The sequence below is a fragment of the Chiloscyllium punctatum genome, chromosome 40 (assembly GCF_047496795.1).
Source record: "Chiloscyllium punctatum isolate Juve2018m chromosome 40, sChiPun1.3, whole genome shotgun sequence".
NCBI classification, from domain to species: Eukaryota; Metazoa; Chordata; class Chondrichthyes; order Orectolobiformes; family Hemiscylliidae; genus Chiloscyllium; species Chiloscyllium punctatum.
The window spans coordinates 15,851,925-15,877,621 of record NC_092778.1 but is presented as its reverse complement, the minus strand read 5'-3'; the positions used below and the strand labels follow the sequence as shown (position 1 = coordinate 15,877,621).

General features: G+C 41.7%; 1 protein-coding gene and 1 pseudogene across 1 annotated transcript in view; both read right to left on the bottom strand.

Moving 5' to 3' along the window:
- Positions 1–23,636, bottom strand: part of LOC140464383 (uncharacterized) — a 486,266-nt gene extending 462,630 nt beyond the window's left edge. The window contains exons 1-7 of the mRNA XM_072559375.1: positions 23,580–23,636; positions 11,423–11,532; positions 10,090–10,121; positions 6,616–6,637; positions 6,486–6,513; positions 4,901–4,982; positions 1,046–1,210 (exon numbers count right to left, since the gene is read on the bottom strand). Coding sequence (XP_072415476.1) covers positions 1,046–1,210; positions 4,901–4,982; positions 6,486–6,513; positions 6,616–6,637; positions 10,090–10,121; positions 11,423–11,486 — 393 coding nt within the window. The 5' untranslated portion in view covers positions 11,487–11,532; positions 23,580–23,636. The remainder of the gene's footprint in view (positions 1–1,045; positions 1,211–4,900; positions 4,983–6,485; positions 6,514–6,615; positions 6,638–10,089; positions 10,122–11,422; positions 11,533–23,579) is intronic.
- Positions 3,056–3,764, bottom strand: LOC140464779 (grpE protein homolog 1, mitochondrial pseudogene; annotated as a pseudogene).
- Positions 23,637–25,697: the final 2,061 nt, after the last annotated feature.

The window sequence follows — 25,697 nt, the reverse complement described above, 5'->3', positions numbered from 1 at the left end:
TGTTATAAACATGTTAGGAGCAGAAGAGCAGTTAGGGAAGGAGTAGATTCACCCAAGGACTGGGAAGAAATTTATGCATTGAGCCAGAGGAATTTGGTGAGGTATTGAATGAGCTCTTTGAATCAGTATTCATCAAGGAGAAGGACATGGATAATGCTAAGGGGAAGGGTGTGTGTCAGGGACTCTTCTGATCTATTAAATATCCATGTGCCTCTTTTGATTTTGAGTCCTGCTGAGTTTCATTCTTCAGTTTTGCAATACGTTGCTGTTATTTTGACCTATGATTTCAAAGCTGGTTACTGATGTCTTCTTGGTATTCTTGGCTACTGATCTTCCTCATGACAGAAATTTCATCAGCAGCCTGTCATCTTGTCAATAATGGTCCCTAACTGAGGGAAATCAATCAAATTTGGGTCAGATTTAAAAGGATAGACTAAGATCTGGCCCTGAACCAGAACTTTACCATATCGAAAGAATGCCATTTACATTTACCCTACCATAATTATTCTGCCATTTGCTGATGTTCGGTTGTATAAACTGGGCTTTAGTGAAAATTAAAAAGGGACCCAATGATCTTACTGAGGAATCCGAATTCAGTTTCAGCTGAATAAGATCTTATCTTCTAAACAAGGTTGATAAAATTAAGGATAAAATGCACCTATAGTATTAATCAGATTCTGGGCTTGAGCACACAGGTATAACACACATTATCATTCTCTAAAAAGGAGATAGTGAAGTCCCTTCTGCATTAAGTTTTCTACCTGACCATTCATTCCTCATGACAAATCTTCAATATTCAAAAAGTAGCCAATTGTGCACAGACAATTCAATGCAAAATCTGGATCTTAGAAAAGATTTTTTTCCTGTTATTTCCAAATCAATATCCTTATGGTTTACAGATATGATCTGAAAAGAAATAAATACTTTCTACAGGTAAATAACTTTCATAGATTTCTATTAAAACACTCAGTGAAGTAATAATACTGTTTCCTTTGAATCTCCACACTTCCCATTATTCAAAATGGCTATTCATATTATTTATTACCTTCGCATTGACCTTCTCCAGCAACTCCTCAAATTTCGATAGGCTGATCTTCTGTATGAATAATATGGTAGCATTGACATCAGAGAGGCTCACAGGCCTCATGACAGCAAAACATTCAAAGATCGAGGCCAAATTGCTGCTGTTTAACTTTGCCAGCAAGTGACACTGAAAGGAAAAAAGACACATGGGAGCATTCACAACTATAATGTACAAGAAAAAGTTACAAAACAATAAAGTTTCATTAAAGGATTGTGAAGGCGCTATGTGAGAATTGCAATGAGGGAAGCACTGGCAATTGGCTCATGGAACGAAACAAACAGAGTCTGGTAGTTTCCACATTTTGAGAATGACAAAATGTGGAAAATATATTTTAAAAGCTTTTGTTGGTGAAGGCCTGCATTAATCTCTTTGAAGATCTAGTCAAGCTGTATGTAGGAGTGCTTCACCAGAATGTAGCAAGCAGCAGATGCCTCAGGGAAAACAAACAGTGAAAGGGCTCCTCAAACAGATTTTGGATATATCTGTATATACAAGCCACTAAGGTGGGCATTCTATACTAATTGTTTGCCTTTACCAATCTTGCATACAGCCCACATCGAGGTCATATGATGTGTTTCATTTTTACATTCATAGGATACTAGTGTGATGGGCAGGGGCAGAATTTATTCCCAGTCCCTGGTTGCTCTTCAGGAAATGAGATACACTATTTCCGTGAACTGCTGCCATCTGTGAGTGTGTATTGCATATTGTTATAGTGATTTTGTCAGAATGAATGGCTCACTGGCCATTGCAAAAGGCAGTTAAGATTCAGCTCACACTGCTGTGATTCAAATTCACAAATAAAACTGACTGTATTCTTCCTGAAAGGGCATAAGTTTGTTTTTTTTTCAATTAATTCAGAAGATATGATAGTCATTGGTTAGACAAACATTTATTGTTCATCCTTAAGGACAGCAGATTTCCTTCCTTACTGTCCAAATAGGATTTTGCATCAATCAACAATGGTTACTTGAGTGCCATTAAGCCAGATTTTAATTGAATTTGAATGCTGCTTTCTGTCTTGGTGGGATTCAAACCCATAGCCCCTGAAATAACTCCACTGAGGCTGGTATGCTGACACCAAAAGTCATCCTTTATTTACCTGCGCACAATATACAGGCTCTGACCAGCGAACACACAGCCAGAGTGTCCCGAGAGTGAGGAGAATCCCTGAGACTCCTGGTTATTTTTTTAAAATTTCGTCAGATTTATTTAAATTGCGGAATCTCTAACAATTGAAGTAGTCAGCTTCTCGGTTTTTCCCACAAGTAAGGGAAATAAATTGTCCAATTATGCAATCATTCCTTGAAATCTACAGAATATACAGGGACTAATTCTGTATATCAATTTCTGATGTTGCATTACAAGTGACATTGACACAGAAAAGGTTTGCACCTATAATTTACACATACAGGAATATTAAACCTAATATTTCATTACTGTTTGAAAACTGATCAAGTTATGTTTAAATTAATTGAATTCAATTTTGTAAAATGTACAATTCACAATTAAGGACTAAATGCAAAATACTAAACAGTCCACAAAGAAGATAGTTACTTACGTATTAGACCAGACAAATAGATGCTTTGAACAACAGATATTTTCCTTTATGAAAACTAGTTTAGCTTTTATAATATGAAGTGTAGAGGAAAAAGGTTGCGGCAAAAGACAACTGGATAGTAATTACATTAGACGATAACTGAGGCCAAATGTACAATGTTACATACTAACTCTGGAGAAAAAAGGTCTGTTGCAAACTGTGTGGGAGGCAGTTAATAGATCTGAATATTTATTGATGACCAATAACTCAAACAGAAAAAAAAAGCTCATTTCACTTGATTGTGAAACATCTTTCAAACCTGCAGACCCTCAGATTTTCTATGAGAAATTAAGATTATCTTCAATTCTTCATAAACCGAAAAACAATATCCATTAGTCAAAGAGATGAACTGCATTCTACTGTTGTCAGTCCTAAATATAGTTATTCTGTTCCTTTGACAACACCAACTAGTGCTGTTTGAAGGGTGCGTCCATGAAGCTTGTACCCTATCTTGGTCACCAGTGCCACTGAACCAGGCTCTTTTCCTTCCACTGGAGTGTGGAAAAGAGCTTCATGCTCATATGGATCAAATCTTGCTCCAAGAGGGTTCAACTTGATGAGACCATGCTTGCAAAGCACTTTCTGAAGTTGTCCTTCGGTCATGATTAGACCTTCATAAAGACTCTTCAAGTGCGGGTTCAGTCCTGAGATATCTTCTTTCGGCACACTTTCTGTTGCTTTTTCAAGAATATCTGCCACCTCCAACAGGTCTTTGCAGAATCCTTGAATATCATATAATTTAGCTTCTTCAACCAGTTTTTGGCTCCTTTGACGTATATTTTCAGCATCTGCTAGTGCTCGTTTATACTTGTCTGTAAGGTCCTGCCATTGCTCCTCCAGCTTATTCTCTTCCTCCACAAGTATTTTCTCTGCTGGGCTGGGTTCTGCTTTGTCTGCATTCTGAATCTTGCTTTGCTCATCATCGTGGCTTTGTCCAGCATTTTTCTGTCGAGTTGCTGTACAGAAAAATCTGTGGACAGCAAAGCCACTGTCATTCCAGCCCGAGCAGGCTCTGACCGCCGCGGAGAGCGCAAGGCCCCTATCCCGGCTCGGGCAGGCTCTAATGGCCACGGAGAGCATGAGGAGACTCCTGTTTATTTTTTTTTAGTGAACAGGATGCCTAACACTCCTGTTCTTTTTTTTTCCAGCGTGAGTAGGATATCTGATTCTCCAGGTTTTTTTTACCCCCACACTACCGCCTAACTGCGGTAGTGCTTATTTTTCCCCAGCACCCATGTTGTGCATGTGCAGGTGTGAGACACAAGGTGCACGAGTCTTTATTCAGAGACTCCTGTTTATACCTGTCAGGTACCAGACCTGTTTGGTCCAGGTTAACAGCCCAATCAGGGAACTCATACTCAGTGCAATCCACGTGGCCAACCTCGCTCCAACCATTACATCCCTAGAACATTGGCCTGTGGTTCTGTATTACTAGTCCAGCTATGTTACCATCCACCACTATCACTCTGTCACTGAACAAGATTGTTTTTAAGTAAATATCCGATAGTTTCATGATCATGATCACCATGACTAAGACCAGCTTTTTATTGCAATTTAAATGCCACAGATGTCAAAATTTGAACTCCTAACTCTGGACCTTTAGCCTTGACCTCTGTTTTGTTGATGCAGCAACACAAACATTATGTTACCAAATTCCCTACAAAGGCTGTGCTTCCAGCCGTAATATTACAGATATAGGAGGCTGCTGTGTACACATCGTTTAATAACACGATAATCAGAAAGGAGTGCGATAGGCTCTTGAGAAAAGTTTAAAATGTGAAGTCACGGGATGTGTATTTTAGAGCAATGGTTACACATGTTAAAGGAGTCCAATAATTTTGTTGTTCTGGCATTAATTGGCATTTTGCTCACTGTATGTATGGATTTACCTTCCAATTTTAATCCTACCATCTCCTTCTTTGTCTCAGTGTCTGATTAAAGTATTACATAAACACAAGTATCCCTGTTGCTAAATATTTACTCCTCATGATCAATAAGTTTCAACTTGGATGTTTCTGTATTTCCTTATCATTTTAATTTTTTTCTCTACAAAATGGGAGGAGAGTCTCTACAAAATTTAGAGAGTCCAAATGTCTAATTCACATTTCTAAATGTTGTCAGATTTCTTTACAGTGCAGCCGCAATAGTCTGCCAGGCAATTACTGTCAGCTTCATTAACCAAAACCAAGTTATAAGATTACTGGTCATACCCATACCTGAACACACGCATATTGTGAGACGGTGAAGATACAGAAATCACTTAGATTGCCAGAACGTAGTTTGGATTCCAGTGCCATGCTGTAAGGAAGTAATTGTGGGAGCTTAGATTAGATTACACTGTGGATACAGACCCTTCGGCCCAACAAGTCCACACCGACCCGCCACCCACCCATACCCCCACAATTACCCCTTACCTAACACTACGGGAAATTTAGCACAGCCAATTCACCTGACCTGCACATCTTTGGACTGTGGGAGGAAACCGGAGCACCCGGAGGAAACCCACGCAGACACGGGGAGAACGTGCAAACTCCACACAGTCAGTCGCCTGAGGCGGGAATTGAACCCAGGTCTCTGGCGCTGTGAGGCAGCAGTACTAACCACTGTGCCACCGTGCCACCCACAAATTGTTTTAGATAATATGTGAATGCAAGATACAGCTGTGTATATAATATAGGGTAGATAGTTAGAATTTTAAAAACTGAGGTTGGATTTAATTCATTGCATTTGATGTCATAACTTTTCTCATTATAATTTTCCCATTTGTGATCTAAAGTTCATGTGCTAATTGTAACCTGCATTTTGGTACTTTATTTATTCATTCGCAGGATGAGGGCGTCGCTGGCTAGGAACTGGAATTCTGCAGTTATTAAGGTCAGATTGAGCCCAGCATGTGGTAAACTGGATTCCCCAGACAAACATTCAAGGCCCAACTTTAACTCAGGGAAGGATCAGTCAGTTTGTGTCAGGTCCTGGACTACAAGGCCTGGACAGCTTTCCTCACTTGGACTTCACTTAAATATTGAAGTCTGAAGTCCCACACAGAGCTGGACGACATTGTCAAGTCAGTAGGGAATGCTATTTTGGGCAGGTGACTGTCACAGCCAGGTGGCCAGATGAACAGTGCACTGCAGTCAGGTGTAATAGAGGCTAATTTCCACCAGGGATTGAAGGAGAGAAGTATATAAAAAGCAAGACCCAAGGACTTCCTTGGGAGCTGGGGAAGTCCAACCTCTTGTGGCCTGAAATTTAAAATGAAACCATAATTTGCACTTCCCGTGCTAGGGCTCAATTGTCTTTTGAGCCAGCTGTCAGCAGAGCTGACCTGACATAGAATCCACCAAAACTTCAACTAAGGCTTTTTTTTTATATTCATTTGTGGGAAGTGGGTGAACAGCATTTATTGCCCATCCCTAGTTGCCCTTGAGAAAGTGGTGGTGAGCTGCCTTCTTGAACCGCTGCAGTCCACCTGCTGTGGATTGTCCCACAATGCTGTTGGGGAGGATGGAATCAGGAACAAGAGCCAATAATGTCACTGGAAATCAAACTGCACATTTAGTAGCATCCCGACAGTATGGGAACTATTGTCCTTTAAAACTTAGTAGATTAAGATAAAGGTATTGGGTAACCTCCCTTCCCCAGCAGTGGGGCGTTAAAATGTTGGCCAGCTGGTCTAGCCCCAACCTTTACATATGAAAATAAACATCAGCATTCTATCAAGGAGAAATGTTGCCCTCATAATGATGGAGTACTGGAGCTTAAAGATCAATTAATGTTATGATAGTTGATCCTTCAACATACCTATTGTTGCCTTCACATATTCGCTGTTCTATAACAGGGAAGTAAAGGGAAAATGATTAATTACAAAATTCTGCAAATCCCCAAAACTGAAACAGTCTTCAAAAATCATATGAAAGTCACTCCCACTTACCATCTGGGAAAAGGCCATTGCACTAAGAAGGAACAAGAAAATATTTTAATAATTTGTGACTGTAGAAATAGAGAACTTCCCTGGAGCTCTTACAAGTTCTGGCTGTTACTTCAGGAAGAGCACAGCAGAAATTCTCAGAGAAAAGGTGCCAACATTAGATGGCATATTTCCAGCATTCAACCTATTTTCTGTCAACTTACAGCTACAGATTGTACGAAACCCAAGTAAGTTTGAAATGGAATTATTTAAACCCTGTAAAATCGATGAACTTTTTGACAAGTTCCACTTCATGGGGCATTGGCATCAGTTTTGGAACCGGGGGGATCTGTACCGTTGGGACGGTCTCCACCTGAACCGATCAGGTACCAATGTTCTAGCGAAGAGGATAAACAGGGTGGTCAGTAGGACTTTAAACTTCTGAGTTGGGGGGAAGGGAAAGTGAAAGCAACAGGGAGTATGGAGTTAAATGGAAAGATAAGCAGCAGAACAGCATGTGTCCAGGCGGATTTAAACTTGAGGCAGACTGGGAATGCAGCAAAAAGGACGGATAACTTAGGACATCTTATGACTTCCAATATCTCTAATGATAAGAAAGTTAGCATTAAGGCACTTTACCTGAATGCTCGTAGCATTCGTAACAAAGCAGATGAACTAACGGCACAGATCATCATGAATGATTATGATGTGGTAGGCTTCACAGAGACGTGGTTGCAGGGGGGTCAGGACTGGCAGTTAAACATCCAAGGATTTTCAACTTATTGAAAAGACAGGGAGGCGGGCAGACGGGGCAGGGTTGCCTTGTTAGTTAAGAACAAAATTAAATCTATGGCACTGAATGACACAGGGTCGGATGATGTCCAGTCTGTGTGGGTGGAATTGAGGAACCACAAAGGCAAAAAAACCATAATGGGAGTTATGTACAGACCTCCTAACAATGGTCAGGACCAGGGGTGCAACATGTACCAGGAAACAGAGAAGGCATGTCAGAAAGGCAAGGTCACAGTGATCATGGGAGACTTCAATATGCAGGTGGACTGGGTAAATAATGTTGCCAATGGATCCAAAGAAAGGGAATTCATGGAATGCTTACAGGATGGCTTTTTGGAACAGTTTGTCATGGAGCCCACAAGGGAGCAGGCTATTCTGGACCTAGTGATATGTAATGAACCAGACTTTATAAAAAAATCTTAAAGTAAGGGAACACTTAGGAAGCAGCGATCATAATATGGTAGAGTTCAGTCTGCAGTTTGAAAGAGAGAAGGCAAAATCGGATGTAATGGTGTTACAGTTAAATAACAGTAATTATGAGGGCATGAGAGAGGAACTGACGAAAATAGACTGGAAGCAGAGCCTAGCGGGGAAGTCAGTAGAGCAAAAATGGCAGAAGTTTGTGGGTATAATTGAGGACACTGTACAGAGGTTCATCCCCAAGAAAAGAAAGATTATCCGGGGAGGGATTGGACAGCCATGGCTGACAAAGGAAGTCAGGAAATGTATTAAAGAAAAAGAGAGATCCTATAAAGTGGCCAAGAGCACTGGGAAATCAGAAGATTGGGAAGGCTACAAAAACAAACAGAGGATAACAAAGAGAGAAATAAGAAAGGAGAGGATCAAATATGAAGGTATGTTAGCGAGTAATATTAGAAACGATAGTAAAAGTTTCTTTCAATACATAAGAAACAAACGACAGGCAAAAGTAGACATTGGGCCAATTCAAACTGATGCTGGAAGCCGAGTGATGGGAGATAAGGAAATAGCTGGAGAACTTAATAAGTACTTTGCGTCAGTCTTCACAGTGGAAGACATGAGTAATATCCCAACAATTAAAGGGAGTCAGGGGGCTGAGTTGATTATGGTTGCCATTACAAAAGAGAAAGTGCTAGAAAAGCTAAAAGATCTTAAAATTGATAGATCTCCTGGCCCCGATGGGCTACATCCTAGAGTTCTGAGGGATGTGGCTGAGGAAATAGCAGAGGCTTTGGTTGAGATCTTTCAAAAGTCACTGGAGTCAGGGAAAGTCCCGGATGATTGGAAGATCGCTGTTGTAACCCCCTTGTTCAAGAAAAGATTAAGACAAAAGATGGAAAATTATAGGCCAATTAGCCAAACCTCGGTTGTTGGTAAAATTCTAGAATCCATCATTAAGGATGAGGTTTCTAAATTCTTGGAAGAGCAGGGGCGGATTAGAACAAGTCAACATGGATTTAGTAAGGGGAGGTCATGCCTGACAAACCTGTTGGAATTCTTTGAAGAGGTGACAAGTAGGTTAGACCAGGGAAACCCAGTGGATGTGGTCTATCTAGACTTCCAAAAGGCCTTTGATAAGGTGCCAAGCAGGAGGCTGCTGAGCAAGGTGAGGGCCCATGGTGTTTGAGGTAAGCTACTGGTATGGATTGAGGATTGGCTGTCTGACAGAAGGCAGACAGTTGGGATAAAAGGTTCTTTTTCGGAATGGCAGCCGGTGACAAGCGGTGTTCAGTGTTGGGGCCGCAGCTGCTCACGTTATATATTAATGATCTGGATGAAGGGACTGGGGGCCTTCTAGCAAAGTTTGCCAATGATACAAAGTTAGGTAGTACTGAGGATGTGGGGAGGCTGGAGAAGATATAGACAGTTTGGGAGAGTGGTCCAGGAAATGGCGGATGGAATTCAATGTGAGTAAATGCGAAGTCTTGCACTTTGGAAAAAAGAATACAAGCATGGACTACTTTCTAAACAGTGAGAAAATTCATAAAGCCAAAGTACAATGGGATCTGGGAGTGCTAGTCGAGGATTCTCTAAAGGTAAACATGCAGGTTGAGTCCGTGATTAAGAAAGCGAATGCAATGTTGTCATTTATCTCAAGAGGGTTGGAATATAAAAGCACCGTTGTGCTACTGAGAATTTATAAAGCTCTGGTTAGGCCCCATTTGGAGTACTGTGTCCAGTTTTGGTCCCCACACCTCAGGAAGGACATACTAGCACTGGAGCGTGTCCAGCGGAGATTCACAAGGATGATCCCTGGAATGGTAGGTCTAACATACGAGGAACGGCTGAGGAACCTGGAATTGTATTCATTGGAGTTGAGAAGATTAAGGGGAGATCTAATAGAAACTTACAAGATAATACATGGCTTGGAAAGGGTGGACGCTAGGAAATTATTTCCCTTAGGCGAGGAGACTAGGAACCGTGGACACAGCCTTAGAATTAAAGGGGGTAAATTCAGAACAGAAATGCGGAGACATTTCTTCAGCCAGAGAGTGGTTGGCCTGTGGAATTCATTGCCACAGAGTGCAGTGGAGGCCGGGATGCTAAATGTCTTCAAGGCAGAGATTGATAAATTCTTGATGTCACAAGGAATTAAGGGCTACGGGGAGAATGCAGGTAAGTGGAGTTGAAATGCCCATCAGCCATGATTGAATGGCGGACTGGACTCGATGGGCCAAATGGCCTTACTTCCACTCTTATGTCTTATGGCCTTAAGTTCTGACTTACCATTTGAGTGTTCGCAGGTGTGACAAAAAAGGCTGGAAAAAAAGATACCAGAAAAATGCTGTTAAAAGAAGTTCTCTGGAACTTGCGGGCTTTGCTATTCATTAATACAACACGTCTAAGTGAGTTGGTGAAGCAGATTAATATTCCAATATTTTTCAGGCATGGGAGCAGTTCACCATCTCTCACTCATTATTATCCTGACTAGACTGAAAGGCTTTTGTAGTGCAGTGATAGTGTCCCTACCTGTTCAAATTCTGCCTGCTCCAGAGATGTAACAAATTCATGAAACAGGTCGATTAGAAAATAATATTCACTGGACTGATTCCCTTTGGATACATTGAAGGTAGGCTCCCGCAGATGTGGGGCAGGCATTTGTTCTGATGTAATGTTAGTTCTAGTATTTGTTGTTCACAAGAACCCACAGAGATTATGCAGCACTAGTGACGACCTATACACAACCCTAGTGAGGGTGCTTTTATGGCGCAGTGTCCCTATCTATCAGTCAGAAAGTCTGGGTTCAAGTCTCACTTGCTCCAGAGCTATGTCATAACAACTCTGAACAGGTTGGTTAAAAATATCTGCACCACTTAAGTGAGCAAACGGGGTCTAATGCAATGATCTGCATGGTTAACAGGCCTCTCTTTGACTTGGGGGTACTGCAGCTGCCCAAAAGACTAAAATGCTACAAGATCAGATGTGGTCACCTACTTTCACTAATTTCTATATTTTGCTTTGCTATCTAATGCAGAACTGTTACTGAGGAATGGTTTTCACACAGATGGATTAGTGACCCAACAATGTTGTAGGAATTTGTGTTGGAAGATGCTGAGGTAAATTATACGCAATAGCGTTTTGACTGTTTCCTCAGACATCTGAGCCAAGTTCCAAATGTTTTGCCCTATTGTTAGTTGGCCTGAACTAGCATGTACATGGCCTGACTTCTGTGTACCTTGTTGTATGGAGAGAGAGAAATGTACACATAATTTTCCATCCAAGGTATGTGTTACTAACCCGGATGGCATTGATCATCAATTAAAGATAATATCAGTGAAGGAAATGACAGAAAGGGAAACATATTATTAAAAATTCACTGATATCTAATCTGAGAATTTATCCATAAATGTCTCTTAGTTTTAGAATGCATATACATTAAAACAAGCATCAATGGATCAGCACCTCTTTACTGAAGAATACTACTTACACTATTGGCAAAGCAACAGTGATACAAATGGTGTATGCTATTCTTGGCTTATAAAAACTTGTTTCCTCTCACTATTTTGCAGCTTTGTTGCATTACACTTTCCAACAAAGTTTGTTGACAAAATAAACTTACTGATTGCGATGCTGACAAGGATAGTCCAAGGGCAAGGCCATTTTAGAACCATCTTCAGCCGCATTGTTGTGAAATGATTGTCCTTTCCAAATCAAATGCAGCTGTCCATCCTGCAAATAGAGTTATTTACAGCTTCAGTTTAACAAATATTGTGGAGGAATACAGGAACAATTGTGATAACATACAAATTAAAGTCTATTCAAAAATGTAAGGGACGTAGAGCTTTTTTCTCAATACCTTCTAAAGAATAGGATAATGGAAATTATTGCTTGAGTAGCATTAAATCGCAACAACAATTTGCATTTACCCAGCACTTTTAAAATCGTAAACATCCTCATGAAGATTAAACATGCAAATCCTGTTTCAGCAATTGTTTAAAAAATCATGCTTGAATTGAAAACCTACATCCATCTAAAATGTTCAATAGTGGTGTCAGTTGACTCTCCAGTTGTCACCTCATTAAATAACTCAATTAAATTTGACAAACATGACCTGTCCTTGACAAAGCCATGTGGACTGTTCAGTATTAAGTTAGCTTTCTCAAGGGGTATCTTTACCTTCTCCCTTTTTACAGCCTCCATCAGTTTTCCCACGATTGATATCAAGCTGACAGGTCTGTGTATTCCTGGGTTATCCTTTCCCCCTTTCTTAAACAATGGTGTCACATTTTCAATCCTCCAGTTCCCTGAGACTAACACTGTATTCGGAGAGGCCTGGGAAATTTCTGTGAATAGCTCCACAATTTGCTGCCTTCCCTCCCTCAGCAATCTAGGATGCATCCCAACCGGGCCTGGTGACTTCTCGACCTGGTGTACTGCCAGCCTTTTTAGCACCTCTTCGTTACCGATCACTGAGATGCTCAGTTGCTCAACGCCCACATTTTCAACAAGGCCATTGTCACTATTTTCTAACTTGGCAAGGACAGAAACAAAATATTCATTTAGTTCCTCTGCCATATCTTTTGCTTCAGTGAGCAGCTTACCGTGCTTGGCCCTTCTGGGCCCCACGCTATCCTTCAGTATTTCCTTCCTATTAATATGTGGAAGAACATTCTACTATGTGTTTTAGTGCAGTTTGGGATCCTTTCCTCATGCTTCCTCCTAGCCCTTCTTATTCCAGCGTTGGCCTCTCTCCTGCATTTGAGCTATTCTTCCTGATTTCTATTGCTATTATTATTCTGGTATGCATCACATGCCGCCTTTCTCTTCCTTATTTTCTCATCAATATTCTTAGTCTTCCAGGGTTTTCTAGCTCCAGAAATGTTTGCAGCATGAGAAGCATGCCCCAAACAGAATACCTTGGAAAAAAGTACTAATCGGACTAAAGACTGACAAGTCTACTGAACCTGATGGCCTGCAACCTAGGAGCCTTTGAGGAGGCTGCAGGGATAATAAACACAATGGGGTTATAATCTTCCAAAATTCCTTGGATTCTAGAAAACACTTAGTGAATTAGATAAGTTAACATCTTTATTTCAGAACGGAGGAAGGCAAGAGCAAAAGATTACAAGTCCACTTAGCCTAATATTTGTTGTTGGGAAAATTCTGAAATACCATTATTGAAGAAGTGGTACCTGGACATTTAGAAAAATCTTAATACAATCTTGCGGAGACAATATGTAAGGGAAATCAAGTTTGAAAGGTTTATCAGTGTTCTCTGGGAATTTAATAAGCAAGTTGGAGAAAAGGGAACCAGGAGATACTGTGTATTTGGATTTTCACAGACATTGATGAGCTGTCATATAATTGGTTATTGCACAAGATAACAGATTGTGTCAGAGATAATCAATTCGCATAAATTGGGTATTTTTCCCATCAAACAAGAAACAGAGACTCAGTGTTGTTGAACAGAGAGACCGGTTCAAGTACATAGTTCCTTGAAAGTTGTGTTGCAGGTTGGTGAAGAAGGCATTTGACAAACTTGCCTTCATTGGTCAGAGTATTGAGTATAGGAGTTGGGATGTCATGTTGCAGCTGTGCAAGATATTGATGAGGCCACTTTTGGAGTACTACATACAGTTCTGACCGCCCTGATTTTGGATTAGTGGTGCTGGAAGAGCACAGCAGTTCAGGCAGCATCCAAGTAGCTTCGAAATCGACGTTTCGGGCAAAAGCCCTTCATCAGGAATAAAGGCAGTGAGTCTGAAGTGTGGAGAGATAAGCTAGAGGAGGGTGGGGGTGGGGAGAAAGTAGCATAGAGTACAATGGGTGAGTGGGGGAGGGGATGAAGGTGATAAGTCAAGGAGGAGAGGGTGGAGTGGATAGGTGGAAAAGAAGATAGGCAGGTAGGACAAATCCGGACAAGTCAAGGGGACAGTTTCTGAGCTGGAAGTTTAGAACTAGGGTGAGGTGGGGGCAGGGGAAATGAGGAAACTCTTGAAGTCCACATTGATGCCCTGGGGTTGAAGTGTTCTGAGGCGGAAGATGAGGCGTTCTTCCTCCAGGTGTCTGGTGGTGAGGGAGCGGCGGTGAAGGAGGCCCAGGACGTCCATATCCTCGGCAGAGTGGGAGGGGGAGTTGAAATGTTGGGCCACGGGGCGGTGTGGTTGATTGGTGCTGGTGTCCCGGAGATGTTCCCTAAAGCGCTCTGCTAGGAGGTGCCCAGTCTCCCCAACGTAGAGGAGACCGCATCGGGAGCAATGGATACAATAAATGATATTAGCGGATGTGCAAGTAAAACTTTGATGGATGTGGAAGGCTCCTTTAGGGCCTTGGATAGAGGTGAGGGAGGAGGTGTGGGCGCAGGTTTTACAGTTCCTGCGGTGGCAGGAGAAAGTGCTCGGATTGGAGGGTGGGTTGTTTGGCGGCGTGGACCTGACCAGGTAGTCGCGGAGGGAACGGTCTTTGCGGAAGGCGGAAAGGGGTGGGGAGGGAAATATATCCCTGGTAGTGGGGTCTGTTTGGAGGTGGCGGAAATGTCGGCGGATGATTTGGTTTATGTGAAGGTTGGTAGGGTGGAAGGTGAGCACCAAGGGCGTTCTGTCCTTATTATGGTTGGAGGGGTGGGGTCTGAGGGCGGAGGTGCGGGATGTGGACGAGATGCGTTGGAGGGCATCTTTAACCACGTGGGAAGGGAAATTGCGGTCTCTAAAGAATGAGGCCATCTGGTGTGTTCTGTGGTGGAAATGGTCCTCCTGGGAGCAGATCCGGTGGAGGTGGAGGAATTGGGAATATGGGATGGCATTTTTGCAAGAGATAGGGTGGGAAGAGGTGTAATCCAGGTAGCTGTGGGAGTCGGTGGGTTTGTAAAAAATGTCAGTGTCAAGTCGGTCGTCATTAATGGAGATGGAGAGGTCCAGGAAGGGGAGGGAGGTGTCAGAGATGGTCCAGGCAAATTTAAGGTCAGGGTGGAATGTGTTGGTGAAGTTGATGAATTGCTCAACCTCCTCGCGGGAGCACGAGGTGGTGCCAATGCAGTCATCAATGTAGCGGAGGAAGAGGTGGGGAGTGGTGCCGGTGTAATTACGGAAGATCAACTGTTCTACATAGCCAACAAAGAGACAGGCATAACTGGGGGCCATACGTGTGCCCATGGCTACCCCTTTGGTCTGGAGGAAGTGGGAGGATTCAAAGGAAAAATTGCTAAGGGCGAGGACCAGTTCGGCCAAACGAATGAGAGTGTCGGTGGAAGAGTACTGTTGGGGACGTCTGGAGAGGAAAAAACGGAGCCATGGGCACACATATGTAAAGCAGTCCAACTTTGGCAAGTAGAAAAGGAGTTTCTTAAATACAAAGATGAATTCTTAAGGGTTCTGAGAGACATGGACTTTAATGAAAAGCCTATGTTAACTTCTAGAACATTTCTCATCATCTTTTAAGCTTCTCACAGGCAGCTCAGCAAGATTCACACTAGTGAGTTGACAATTAAGACATATTATTGCATGTTAAATGCCTTGATAATGGCCTAACTGGGCTCAATAATGTTCAGCTTCCCATCTGATAAAACTCATCAGGCAAACTCAATGGTGAGAAAACTTGACGTGGAAATCTGAGCAGCTATCTGCCAAATTCAGCTTACTGCTTAGTCCATGTTGCATTCAATGAAACTGTAGCTCAGGACAGTATCCATAGACACCCTTCTATCTGGGACATTGGCATCCAGCGTCTGCCAACCTATCATGACTTTAATGGCACTTCTCTGATACACTTGCAAGTCACTTAGGAAGTACAGACTCACAATGCAGGGTGCACCAGCAACTACAGCAGGGACACTTTGCACATACAGGTATGGACGCTGCTCAAGCATTGAAGTGGACTGCATCTTAAGGCTGCTAATTTGTTCTTTCAGTACTCCTTTACTTAGCACCTACCTGCATGCTTACGGCATCATGCCTACCCTATGTCATGTCTGTTAGCGCACTGGCACATCAGCCAGAGCCAAAAGGCTGTCACTACTGCTGTACTACTTCAGACACATGCAAATTGGCAATTTATCCATAAGGCAAAGGCAAGTGTTACCAAAGACAGCAGAAGTAAACATGTTGATAGAATTCCTCCTTCCCAACGCTAAATGGGAAATCATGAAATGTTAGGCAATGTGTGACTTCTACAGAAACTTTGCATCAAACATCAGCACAATAGCTGACCCCCAATTTATTTATTGCAAAAACTGGCATAGGTAATGTATTCAAAAGTGTTCTGAGGAATTGCTGAGAACTTGATCAAAATACTAACCAGCCAATCAGTATTGGGGTGTCCCTGATTTCACTTAACCTTTTAAAGTGTGATTGATGCTATTGACTTGGGCTGGAGGTGTTTTTATGCAAGAATCTAAAAGAGGCATAGAGAAGCCAGTAGGGTGTTTTTCTATGTAACACAATTGGCATCAGAAAAAATATTCTACAGTAGGAAAAGAGCTTGGAGATTGAAATGTTTTAGAACCAAAACAAAGTTGAAATCCATCACAGCCCCAAATAAATAAACACCAAGCATAAAAGAGACCTTGGAGTGCAGGTTCATAGCTCCTTGAAAATGGAGTCGCAGGTAGATAGGATAGTGAAGAAAGCATCTGGTATGCTTTCCTTTATTGGTCAGTCTACTGAGTACAGAAGTTGGGAGGTCATGTAGCAGCTGTACAGGACATTGGTTAGGCCACTGTGGGAATATTGCATGCAATTCTGGTCTCCTTCCTATCAGAAAAATGTTGTGAAACTTGAAAGGGTTCAGAAAAGATTTTCAATTATGTTGCCAGGGTTGGAGGATTTGAGCTTTAGGGAGAGGCTGAACAGGCTGGGGCTGTTTTCCCTGGAGCGTCGAAGGCTGAGGGGTGACCTCATAGAGGTTTACAAAATCATGAGTGGCATGGATAAGAGAAATAGACAAATTCTTTTCCATGAGGTGCAGGAGTCCAGAACTAGAGGGCATAGGTTTAGGGTGAGAGGGGAAAGATATAAAAGAGACCTAAGGGGCAACATTTTTCACGCAGAGAGTGGTACATGTATGGAATGAACCACCAGAGGAAGTGGTGGAGGCTGGTACAATTGCAACATTTAAAAGGCATCTGGATGGGTATATGAATAGGAAGGGTTTGGAGGGATATGGGCCTGGTGCTGGTAGGTGGGACTAAATTGGGTTGGGATTTCTGGTCAGCATGGACAGGTTGGACCGAAGGGTCTGTTTCCGTGCTGTACATCTCTATGACTCTATGGGCAGCACAGTGGCCCAGTGGTTAGCACTGCTGCCTCACAGCGCCAGAGAACTGGGTTCAATCCCTGTCTCAGGCAAGTGTCTATGTGAAGTTTGCATATTTTCCCCGTGTCTGCGTGGGATTCCTCTGGGTGCTCAAGTTTCTTCCCACAATCCAAAGATGTGCAGATTAGGTGAATTGGCCATGCTAATTTGCCCGCAGTCTTAGTTGTGGGATCTGGGTGGGCTGTTCTTCAGGGGGTCAGTGTGGACTTGTTGGGCTGAAAGGCCTGTTTACACACTGTAGGGAATCTAATCTATAATCCCTTAGTCTTTGTCATAGGGTTTAAGAATCAAAATGTTAGTCTGTCTTGGTAGAGTTTGCTAATTCAGTCTTATAACAAAAGATTTTCTATACTTCTGGAAAAGATAGCGCATCAGCAATGATACTATCTAGAAATTAATGGTTGGAATAATTTGGCGATTGAATAGGTTATTCAAAATTGATATGGAAAATAAATAGATGGGAATGGATAACTTAAGTTTTTTATGTGTATTCATGTTGTATCCATTTTCATGAGTACATCATAATAATGTGCATTTGAAAATGGTATTTCGTTTTCCAAAGATGAAGGCATGCTTGGAATATACGTTTTTATTTATGAATCATGTGAAAAAGCAAATAATACAGAATTGTTTTGGACACTTCCTGAATCTACAAAAGTTTTTAATCATCTGGTTTCTCGGAAATGAAGTGAAATGACTTGTGGTTGCCTACTGCTTACAGAAAGTGGTGATCTTCGGAAAAAGGTAAGAGCTTTTAGGGAGATATTAGATCAGGTTTATGGTAACTATTTGCTGAAAAAACTAGTTTTGAAAACACTATAGGGGTCACTGTCCTAATGGTTGCATAGCAACTCTTTCTGGACTTTGTTGCATTTTCACAGACACACCTAGTCATTTGGAAGAAAATTCCAAGAACTGCAAATCTCTCTCCTTTTCTCAGTAAAAAATTCTGCAAACCTGACAAAGTTCCAATTCTTGGTATTTCTGACAACCTTATAAACCCAAAATGGTGAACCGTGACCATTTGCCAAAGTTTAGAGAGACTTCGCACATAGCCATAAAACCTTTCCCAATTTGTTTTTACATCCTTGGCTAGTTTTCTCTCTCACTTATTTTTCTTTCTTTATTAACCTCTTTGTCATCCTGTGCTGAAATCTAAAAGTCTCACAATCCTCAGGCTTAGCACCCTTTTTAACAAAAATCGCTTCTTTTAATCCAATATTCTCTTAAAATTCTCCTTTAACTTAGTTGGATGACTTTCCCATTACGTTTTTCGCCTTAAAAGAAAATGGAGGAAGAGCATCCAGGAAGGCGTTGAGCACCTTGAGACTTGCATTGGGAAAAAGTAGAAGCCAGGCGGAAACAGCAAAAGGAGCACGATGCCACACCAACACCCCACCCACCTCTTCCCATGACCACCTTCTGTCCCAAGTGTAACAGAGCCTGTGGGAATCACATTGGTCTGTACAGACTCACCATGAGTGTGGAAGAAAGTCGTCTTTGTCTGCAAGGAACCGCCGAAGATGAGAGGGAGACAACTGGTGGTGGTTTAACCTGAGGGTCACCATGCTTCAGGTGAGGGGAGAGTTTGGGGAGGACAGTCCTTCATGCAAATCTCAACTGGTGTGGGAATTCAACTCACACTGTTGGCATCACTGTGCAACGCAAAACAGCCATCCAGCCAACTGAACTAGCATGTACTCAATGTAGGATAAAAGTATACAAAATGAAATATTGTGTCATTGTGATAAAGGGATAGCAATAATCATGGGTAACTTTAACCTATATGTAAACTGGAAACATCAGATTATCATTCTGGAACCGACCAGATAATAGGTTGTATTAGACTTGGTATTGTGTAATGTAATAGGATTTGTTAATGACCTCAGAGTAAAGACACTTTGAAAGGGAGAGTATTGAGTTTAAGACTAGTGTTTTAAACATAAATAAACGTAAATATGTGGGCTGAGCTGAGCTGGCTGAAGCAAACCAGCATATTAAGCCAAGGGTTTAAGTTAATAGAGACCAATGCCAGACATTTAAGGTGATATTTCAAAATAATTATACTCCGACTATAATGCGAAATTCTTAAATGGGGAACCCACTATCCATGATCATTTTGGTAAGAAGAACAAGAAACAGAGCATTACTTAAATAGAAAAGGATTGTAGAATTCCGAGGTACGGCGGGGCTATGGTGCTGAAATGCATGGGTCACAAAGTGTTAGAATTTAACTAGAAAGTGTAATCAAGAAACCTAGTCAGAGTCTATCCTTTGTTACAAGTAGAATAAATATAAGGATGTTATGCCTTAGGTTGGCCATTGGTGAGACCACATCTAAACTAGAGAGGGCATTTTTAGTCTCCTTATTTAAAGAAAGATGTTAACGCAGTGGAGGTGGCTGGTAAAGGTTTATTAGATTAATGCCTGGAATGATCAGGTTGTCTTCTAAGGATAGGTTGGTTAGGTTGGGTTTGGTTCGGTTTCACTGGCATTTAGAAGAGAGAACATGGTGGCAAGTGAACATGGAAAATACATGATGAGGAGATGCCGGAGTTGGACTGGGTGGACAAAGTGAAAAAATCACACAATACCAGGTTATAGTCCAACAAGTTTATTTGGATGCACTAGCTTTAGGAGCGCTCCAAAAGCTAGTACTTCCAAATAAACCTGTTGGACTATAATATGGTGTTATGTGACTTTAACATGGGAAATATATTTCCTCTTCCTCTTGATCTCGAGGGAACTATTTTAAAATTAGGGGCTGCCCTTTCAGGACAAACTGAAAATAAATTTTATCTCTTACTAGTTTGCAGTCATAGAGCAATACAGCTACACAACATGGAAACAGACTCTTTGGTCTAACTCATCCAAGCTGACCAGATATCCTAAATTAATCTTGTATTTGCCAGCATTTGACCTATATCCCACTAAACCCTGCCCATTCTTATACACATCCAGGTGCCTTTTAGATGTTGTAATTGTACCAGCCGCCACCACTTCCTCTGGAAGCTCCATTCCACCACGCATTCCATATACGCACCACCCTCTGCATGAAAAAGTTGCCTCTCAGGTTCCTCTCCTTATAGCTTCTGTGACTTTGGAACCCTGCCTTAGAAGGCATTAGAAGTGAGCTGATTTGATAACATTAAGAGTGACGTGGATAGATTTTTGTTAGGAAATGGATGAAAGATTATTGGGAATAGATGGGTATGTGAAATTTGGAACACAAACAGATCAGGCATTAGCTATTGAAAGGTGGAGTAGTCTTGAGGGATTGAACGGTCTACCTCTGTTCCCTATCTCATATGTTTGCTTATAAAGATAAAAGTACCCATGATGATTTTATTGCCATTCCTACAGGTATTTTCTAGATGATCATTTCAGAGATCTATCGCACATTTCTGGAGTTGGTGAGACTTGAACCGAATTTTCCTGGCTCAGAGGTAAGGACACTACCACTGTATCCACTCGCTCCATCATCAATACTCAATTGCAGAAGTGTACTATCTAAAGTGTGCACTGCAGAAATTCAGCACCTTCCAAACCCACAATCACTTCCATCTAGAAGGATAAGGACAGTTGTTACACTGGGAGACCACCACCTTTAAGTTCCCGTCCAAGACACTCACCATCTTGACTTGGAAATATATCTTTGAGGGTATCGTGGGTCTACTTGCAGCACATGGACTGCAGCAGTTCACCACCACCTTCTCAATGTCAACTGGGGGCAGGCAATATATGCTGGCCCAGCCAGTGATGCCCACATCCCATGAGTGAATAAAAAACACAACAACCCTCATCACCATTGTTGCATGCACTTTTAATTGCCCTAATCATACATGGCTTGATGTGACCACTTTGTTCAGGGAATCTATAAACTACAGCAGCACTCGGTTCTGCACTTTATTGTATCTTAGTTGCAGTCAAAATTATTCCGCATCTTGATTTTCTGAATCAAGATCCTTTCTGTCTCCTGTTCTTTTATCTAATCCCATTAAAATGGCTAACCACAAATCTCACTTTCTATTTTGGCTAACTTGCTTCCCAATGTTGGGTTTACTGGACAATCTCAGATGGTATGCCAGGGTCATGCAAATCTTATTTAATCCATGAGCAACCATTAAAATCTGAATGGGATTAATTGAAAAGTCGCTCATTCATTAACCTAAAGTCCAATGACCTGAATGTCCCACCAGCAGCAGCTAGAATTCTCACTTCAGGCCCTTACTGCCCTCAGTTTGATTAGCGACAGGTTTCTCTACACTGAGAATCATAGAATCCATACACTTGGCCCATTGTCACAACATTGTTATATTTTCCCCAGACCTCATTAGATACTAGTGACCCATTACGCTTTGCTCTTTTCTCTTCCACTCTGTTTACTTTTACTATACTGATACTCTTGATGTTTCTCTTTCTGTTTTTGAACTTATCCTCTCCTGAAGCAACCCATTCCCATTCATTTTTAGCACAATCAAAATTCTAGCGATTTTAAAAGCTAAAATGTTCCCATTTTAAGTAGTACCAATTCACACAGAAGTGTCTTCCCAGTATTGGTGTCAAATATCACAAATCGAAACTCTTGCCTTTCACGTCATTAATTCAGCCATGCATTTAATATTCTGATTAGTTTGGCCCTGTGCCAACATTTTTGTGATTCAGGAAACAATCCAAAGCCATTGAGGGTCTGCATTTCAATTTGGTCTTAGCTCCTCAATGACTAACTCAACAGAATTTCACGGACTGCAGCAACTAAACTTTCCCCCTCCCATCTTAATTTCTTTTTCCACAGTTGTAAGGAAATGTCTTCAGACCCAGCACCAAACAAGCAAATTCCCAGTCATTACAGTTACCACAAACACTATCTATCCTCCCTTTCTGTATCGCTCCCTGTCACCATCACATTCCTTTTAATGCCTTCCTTTGAATATCATAGTGCTCACCCAACCTGGAAACAGTGCCCCCATCCACATCGACAGGCAGGAACCTCACACCTGTTGGACAAGGGCAAAGATCGAGCCTCCTCCAACACTGCACCTGGGTTCCCTTTATTGGCCTAACTTATCAGTCTTTGACCACTCATCAAAAATGCACCGCTACCCAAACTATGTTTGTTTGAGTGATCAGATTGGCCCAATAAGTTTCTTTTTACTAATCACTTCATCTACTTTAAATTACAGGCAAGTTAAATTCAACATTTATAATTACAGGCAAGTTAAATGAAACATCTATCTGTATCTTATCCCTAGTTGCCCTTCAAGGTTAATTGATAAATAAATACTAGGCAGGGCTCTCGACTGCTCACCTGCTCTGAAAGCTCCAATATTCAGACACAGTGCACAAATAGTTCACAATATTTTGATAAATAGAATGGATTTCCAGTGTTAAATTGCAAACATTGCTCACTTCTCCAATAGAGTCATTCACAATGGAAACAGACCCTTCGGTAACGGTCACAGTTCAAGAGATTTAACACCCTGGAATTCTAAAAGGACGGCAATTCATTCGTGAAGATAGCAGAACCCCTGCTTCCCCACCCGCCACAAAGCTGTTTGGCAGGGGAAAAAGCTCAACTTCACTTTTCTTTTGCCATCTCCTATTTCATCCCAGCCTTTGCAGTAGCTTGGATTGGGTTTACACATGGGACTGTTTAGTCAACAGCTGTATATGGTGATAAAACAGTAACGGGTTAGCACCTTTGTTTGCAATTAGAATTTATGCAAATTATAGCCCAAGGCAAGAATTTGGGAGATTGTTTCAAAGCTGGAACGGGGAGGGTGAGCTAAGGAAACTTTACAACGTTAAGTGTTACAGAATCACAGTGCTATGGGGTTAAGAATTATTTTAAGGTCGGGAGTGGAAGTACCACAGGCGGTTTTAAAAGGAGGTTAAATGGGATAGCAAGTTATTTTAAAATTAAAATTGCAGTAAATGTCCATTACATTGCAGGAACCTCTGTCTTAGCTCTTCACATATTCTAACTATAAATCTCAGCCTTGCTATTTGGTACATTTCATCCATAAAGTTCAGTTATATCTATTGACAAATTCGAACAACATCTCATCCATACCCTTCAATAACTATTAACTAGAAACTTTTATATATCAGTGCAATCCATCCGATTTCTGGTATACAATAAATTATTAGAATTCTCTGTCGTATCTTTCAATATATCCTATGAACCTCAGCCATAACTTGCAGTGTAAGGCTCGTTGAATAATATCTTTATAAAATCCCGTTTGCCGACTACAACTCGTGAAATCGCACTTTATAAACACGTTTGCGATTTTGCAAAACATCCGGACGCCGGGAAAAAAAACAAACAAATTTTGGGTCCAAATGTGTTCATTTTCTACATCCGAACTGCTGGCGTTTAAATTAATTTTAAAATAAAACTTTACAGATTAGGCACAAGCGGATGAAACATCACAAAGGGTCCCGACAATGATTCTGAATGGACTCACCTTCCCTGCTACCTGAGAAGAATATGCAAGTCAGTGATCGGACAAGGACACCGAGCAGTTTCATTTCCAGTTGGGTGGGGTCATGTAACGTCAAAACAAGAAGTTGCAAGGTTATGAAAGAGAGACAGACAAAGGGAATGCAACCTGAGTTTGTATCACAGGAGAAAAAACAGAATATTGATTCGCATCGTTTAACTTTATTGACCTTAACACATCTTTAACTACAATTCATCATGAGAAGGTTTCATCTTTGGCTGAATGATGAGGCTATCAGATTATTTGGACATCTCGCAATACTTTTTAAAAATAAAATTAACATGCTTTTTTCATAACTTTTGAACGCTGAAGTCCTTTTTTGCACTGTTCTGTTCAAACTGAGCAGACCTCCACTTAAAGTGAAAGGTGTTCCTGGTGAGGCAAAAGGAACACGCTCCCGGGTGCGATTGTTCCACCTCAAATAATGTTTGCTGCAAACTTTTTTTCTCGCTCACTGGTTGTCTCCGGTCACCTTCCTTCAGATGTCTTACCCTTTCTGGGATATGGTTCCCATTTCTGCTGGCTGCAAGTTAAGTAATTAGATAAGACATGATTTCTAAGGAACCTGTTCAGAGTTGTTAAGACACACCTCTAGAGCAGGTGAAAGTTGAACCCTGGCCTCCTGGTCCACAAGTAGGACCAGCACTGCCCCACAACAGCCCTTAGTAATGAGACATTTTCTGGTGAGCTGAGGGAATCAGAGGTTATTGGGGGTAAACCTGAATGTGGAATTCTAAACACAAACTGATCAGCCATGATCTGCTTCATGTCACAAAGTCATTTGCAGGGAGACAGACCCTTTCAGTACAACTCACCAACCAGATATCCTAAATTAATCTAGTCCCATTTTCCAGCATAGCCCTTTAAACCTTCCTATTCATATACCCATCCAGATGTCTTTTAAATGTTGTAATTGTACCAGCCTCCACCATTTCCTCTGGCAGCTCATTCCATACACGCACCACCCTCTGCACGAAAGAGTTGCCCCTTAGTTCCCTTTTAAATTAGATTAGATTAGATTAGATTAGATTACATTACAGTGTGGAAACAGGCCCTTCGGCCCAACAAGTCCACACCGCCCCGCCGAAGCGCAACCCACCCATACCCCTACATTTACCCCTTACCTAATACTACGGGCAATTTAGCATGGCCAATTCACCTAACCTGCACATCTTTGGACTATGGGAGGAAACCGGAGCACCCGGAGGAAACCCACGCAGACACTGGGAGAATGTGCAAACTCCACACAGTCAGTCGCCTGAGGCGGGAATTGAACCCGGGTCTCTGGTGCTCCCCTCTCACCCTAAACTTATGCCCTCTGGTTTTGGACCACCCTACCTTGGGTAAAAGACCTTGTCTATTTACTCTAAATGTCGTTGATGTGTCACCAGACCATAGGGGCTGCTCTCATTAGAGAGAAGTGACTGGTGGTGATTTAACCTGAGGGCCGCCAGACCTCAGGCGAGGAAAGAGGTTGAGAAGGACAGTCCTTCATGGTAATCTCAAACCAGTGATGGGAATTGAACCCACTCCATTGGCATCACACTGCTCTGTAAACCAACAACCCAGCCAACTGAGCTAAACTGATTCCCTTACTCGATCCATGCCCCTCATGAATGAAGAAACAGGCCTGAAGAACCCAATGACCTACTTCTGCATCTACTTCAGATGTTTGTGATTGGCTGAACCCTTAGTGAAATGTCCACATCTGTTCAACCATGAGGAGAAAATTACAGTCAAGACCAGTTTTCTCAAAATTAATGTGTAGTTACTAATAGCTGAACAGAACTGTACAGATAAAATTAATATACTGTGGATTTACTGATATTTTTGTGAGGAAATGAGGAAAGGGAAGTCCTGAGTGACATTTTTTGTAACTTTCCTGATGGATGTAACAAACAGAGCTTTGGCAAAGGGGTCCCAGTAGATGTAGTGAACTTTGAGGTCACTATACAAAATGAGACAGCATTGTGGAATTGGGGGTAAAACAACACCATGGATAGAGGATTGGCCAACTAACAGAAAACAGAAAGTTGGGATAAATATGCCGTTTTCAGGTTGGCGAACTGTAAATACTGGAGT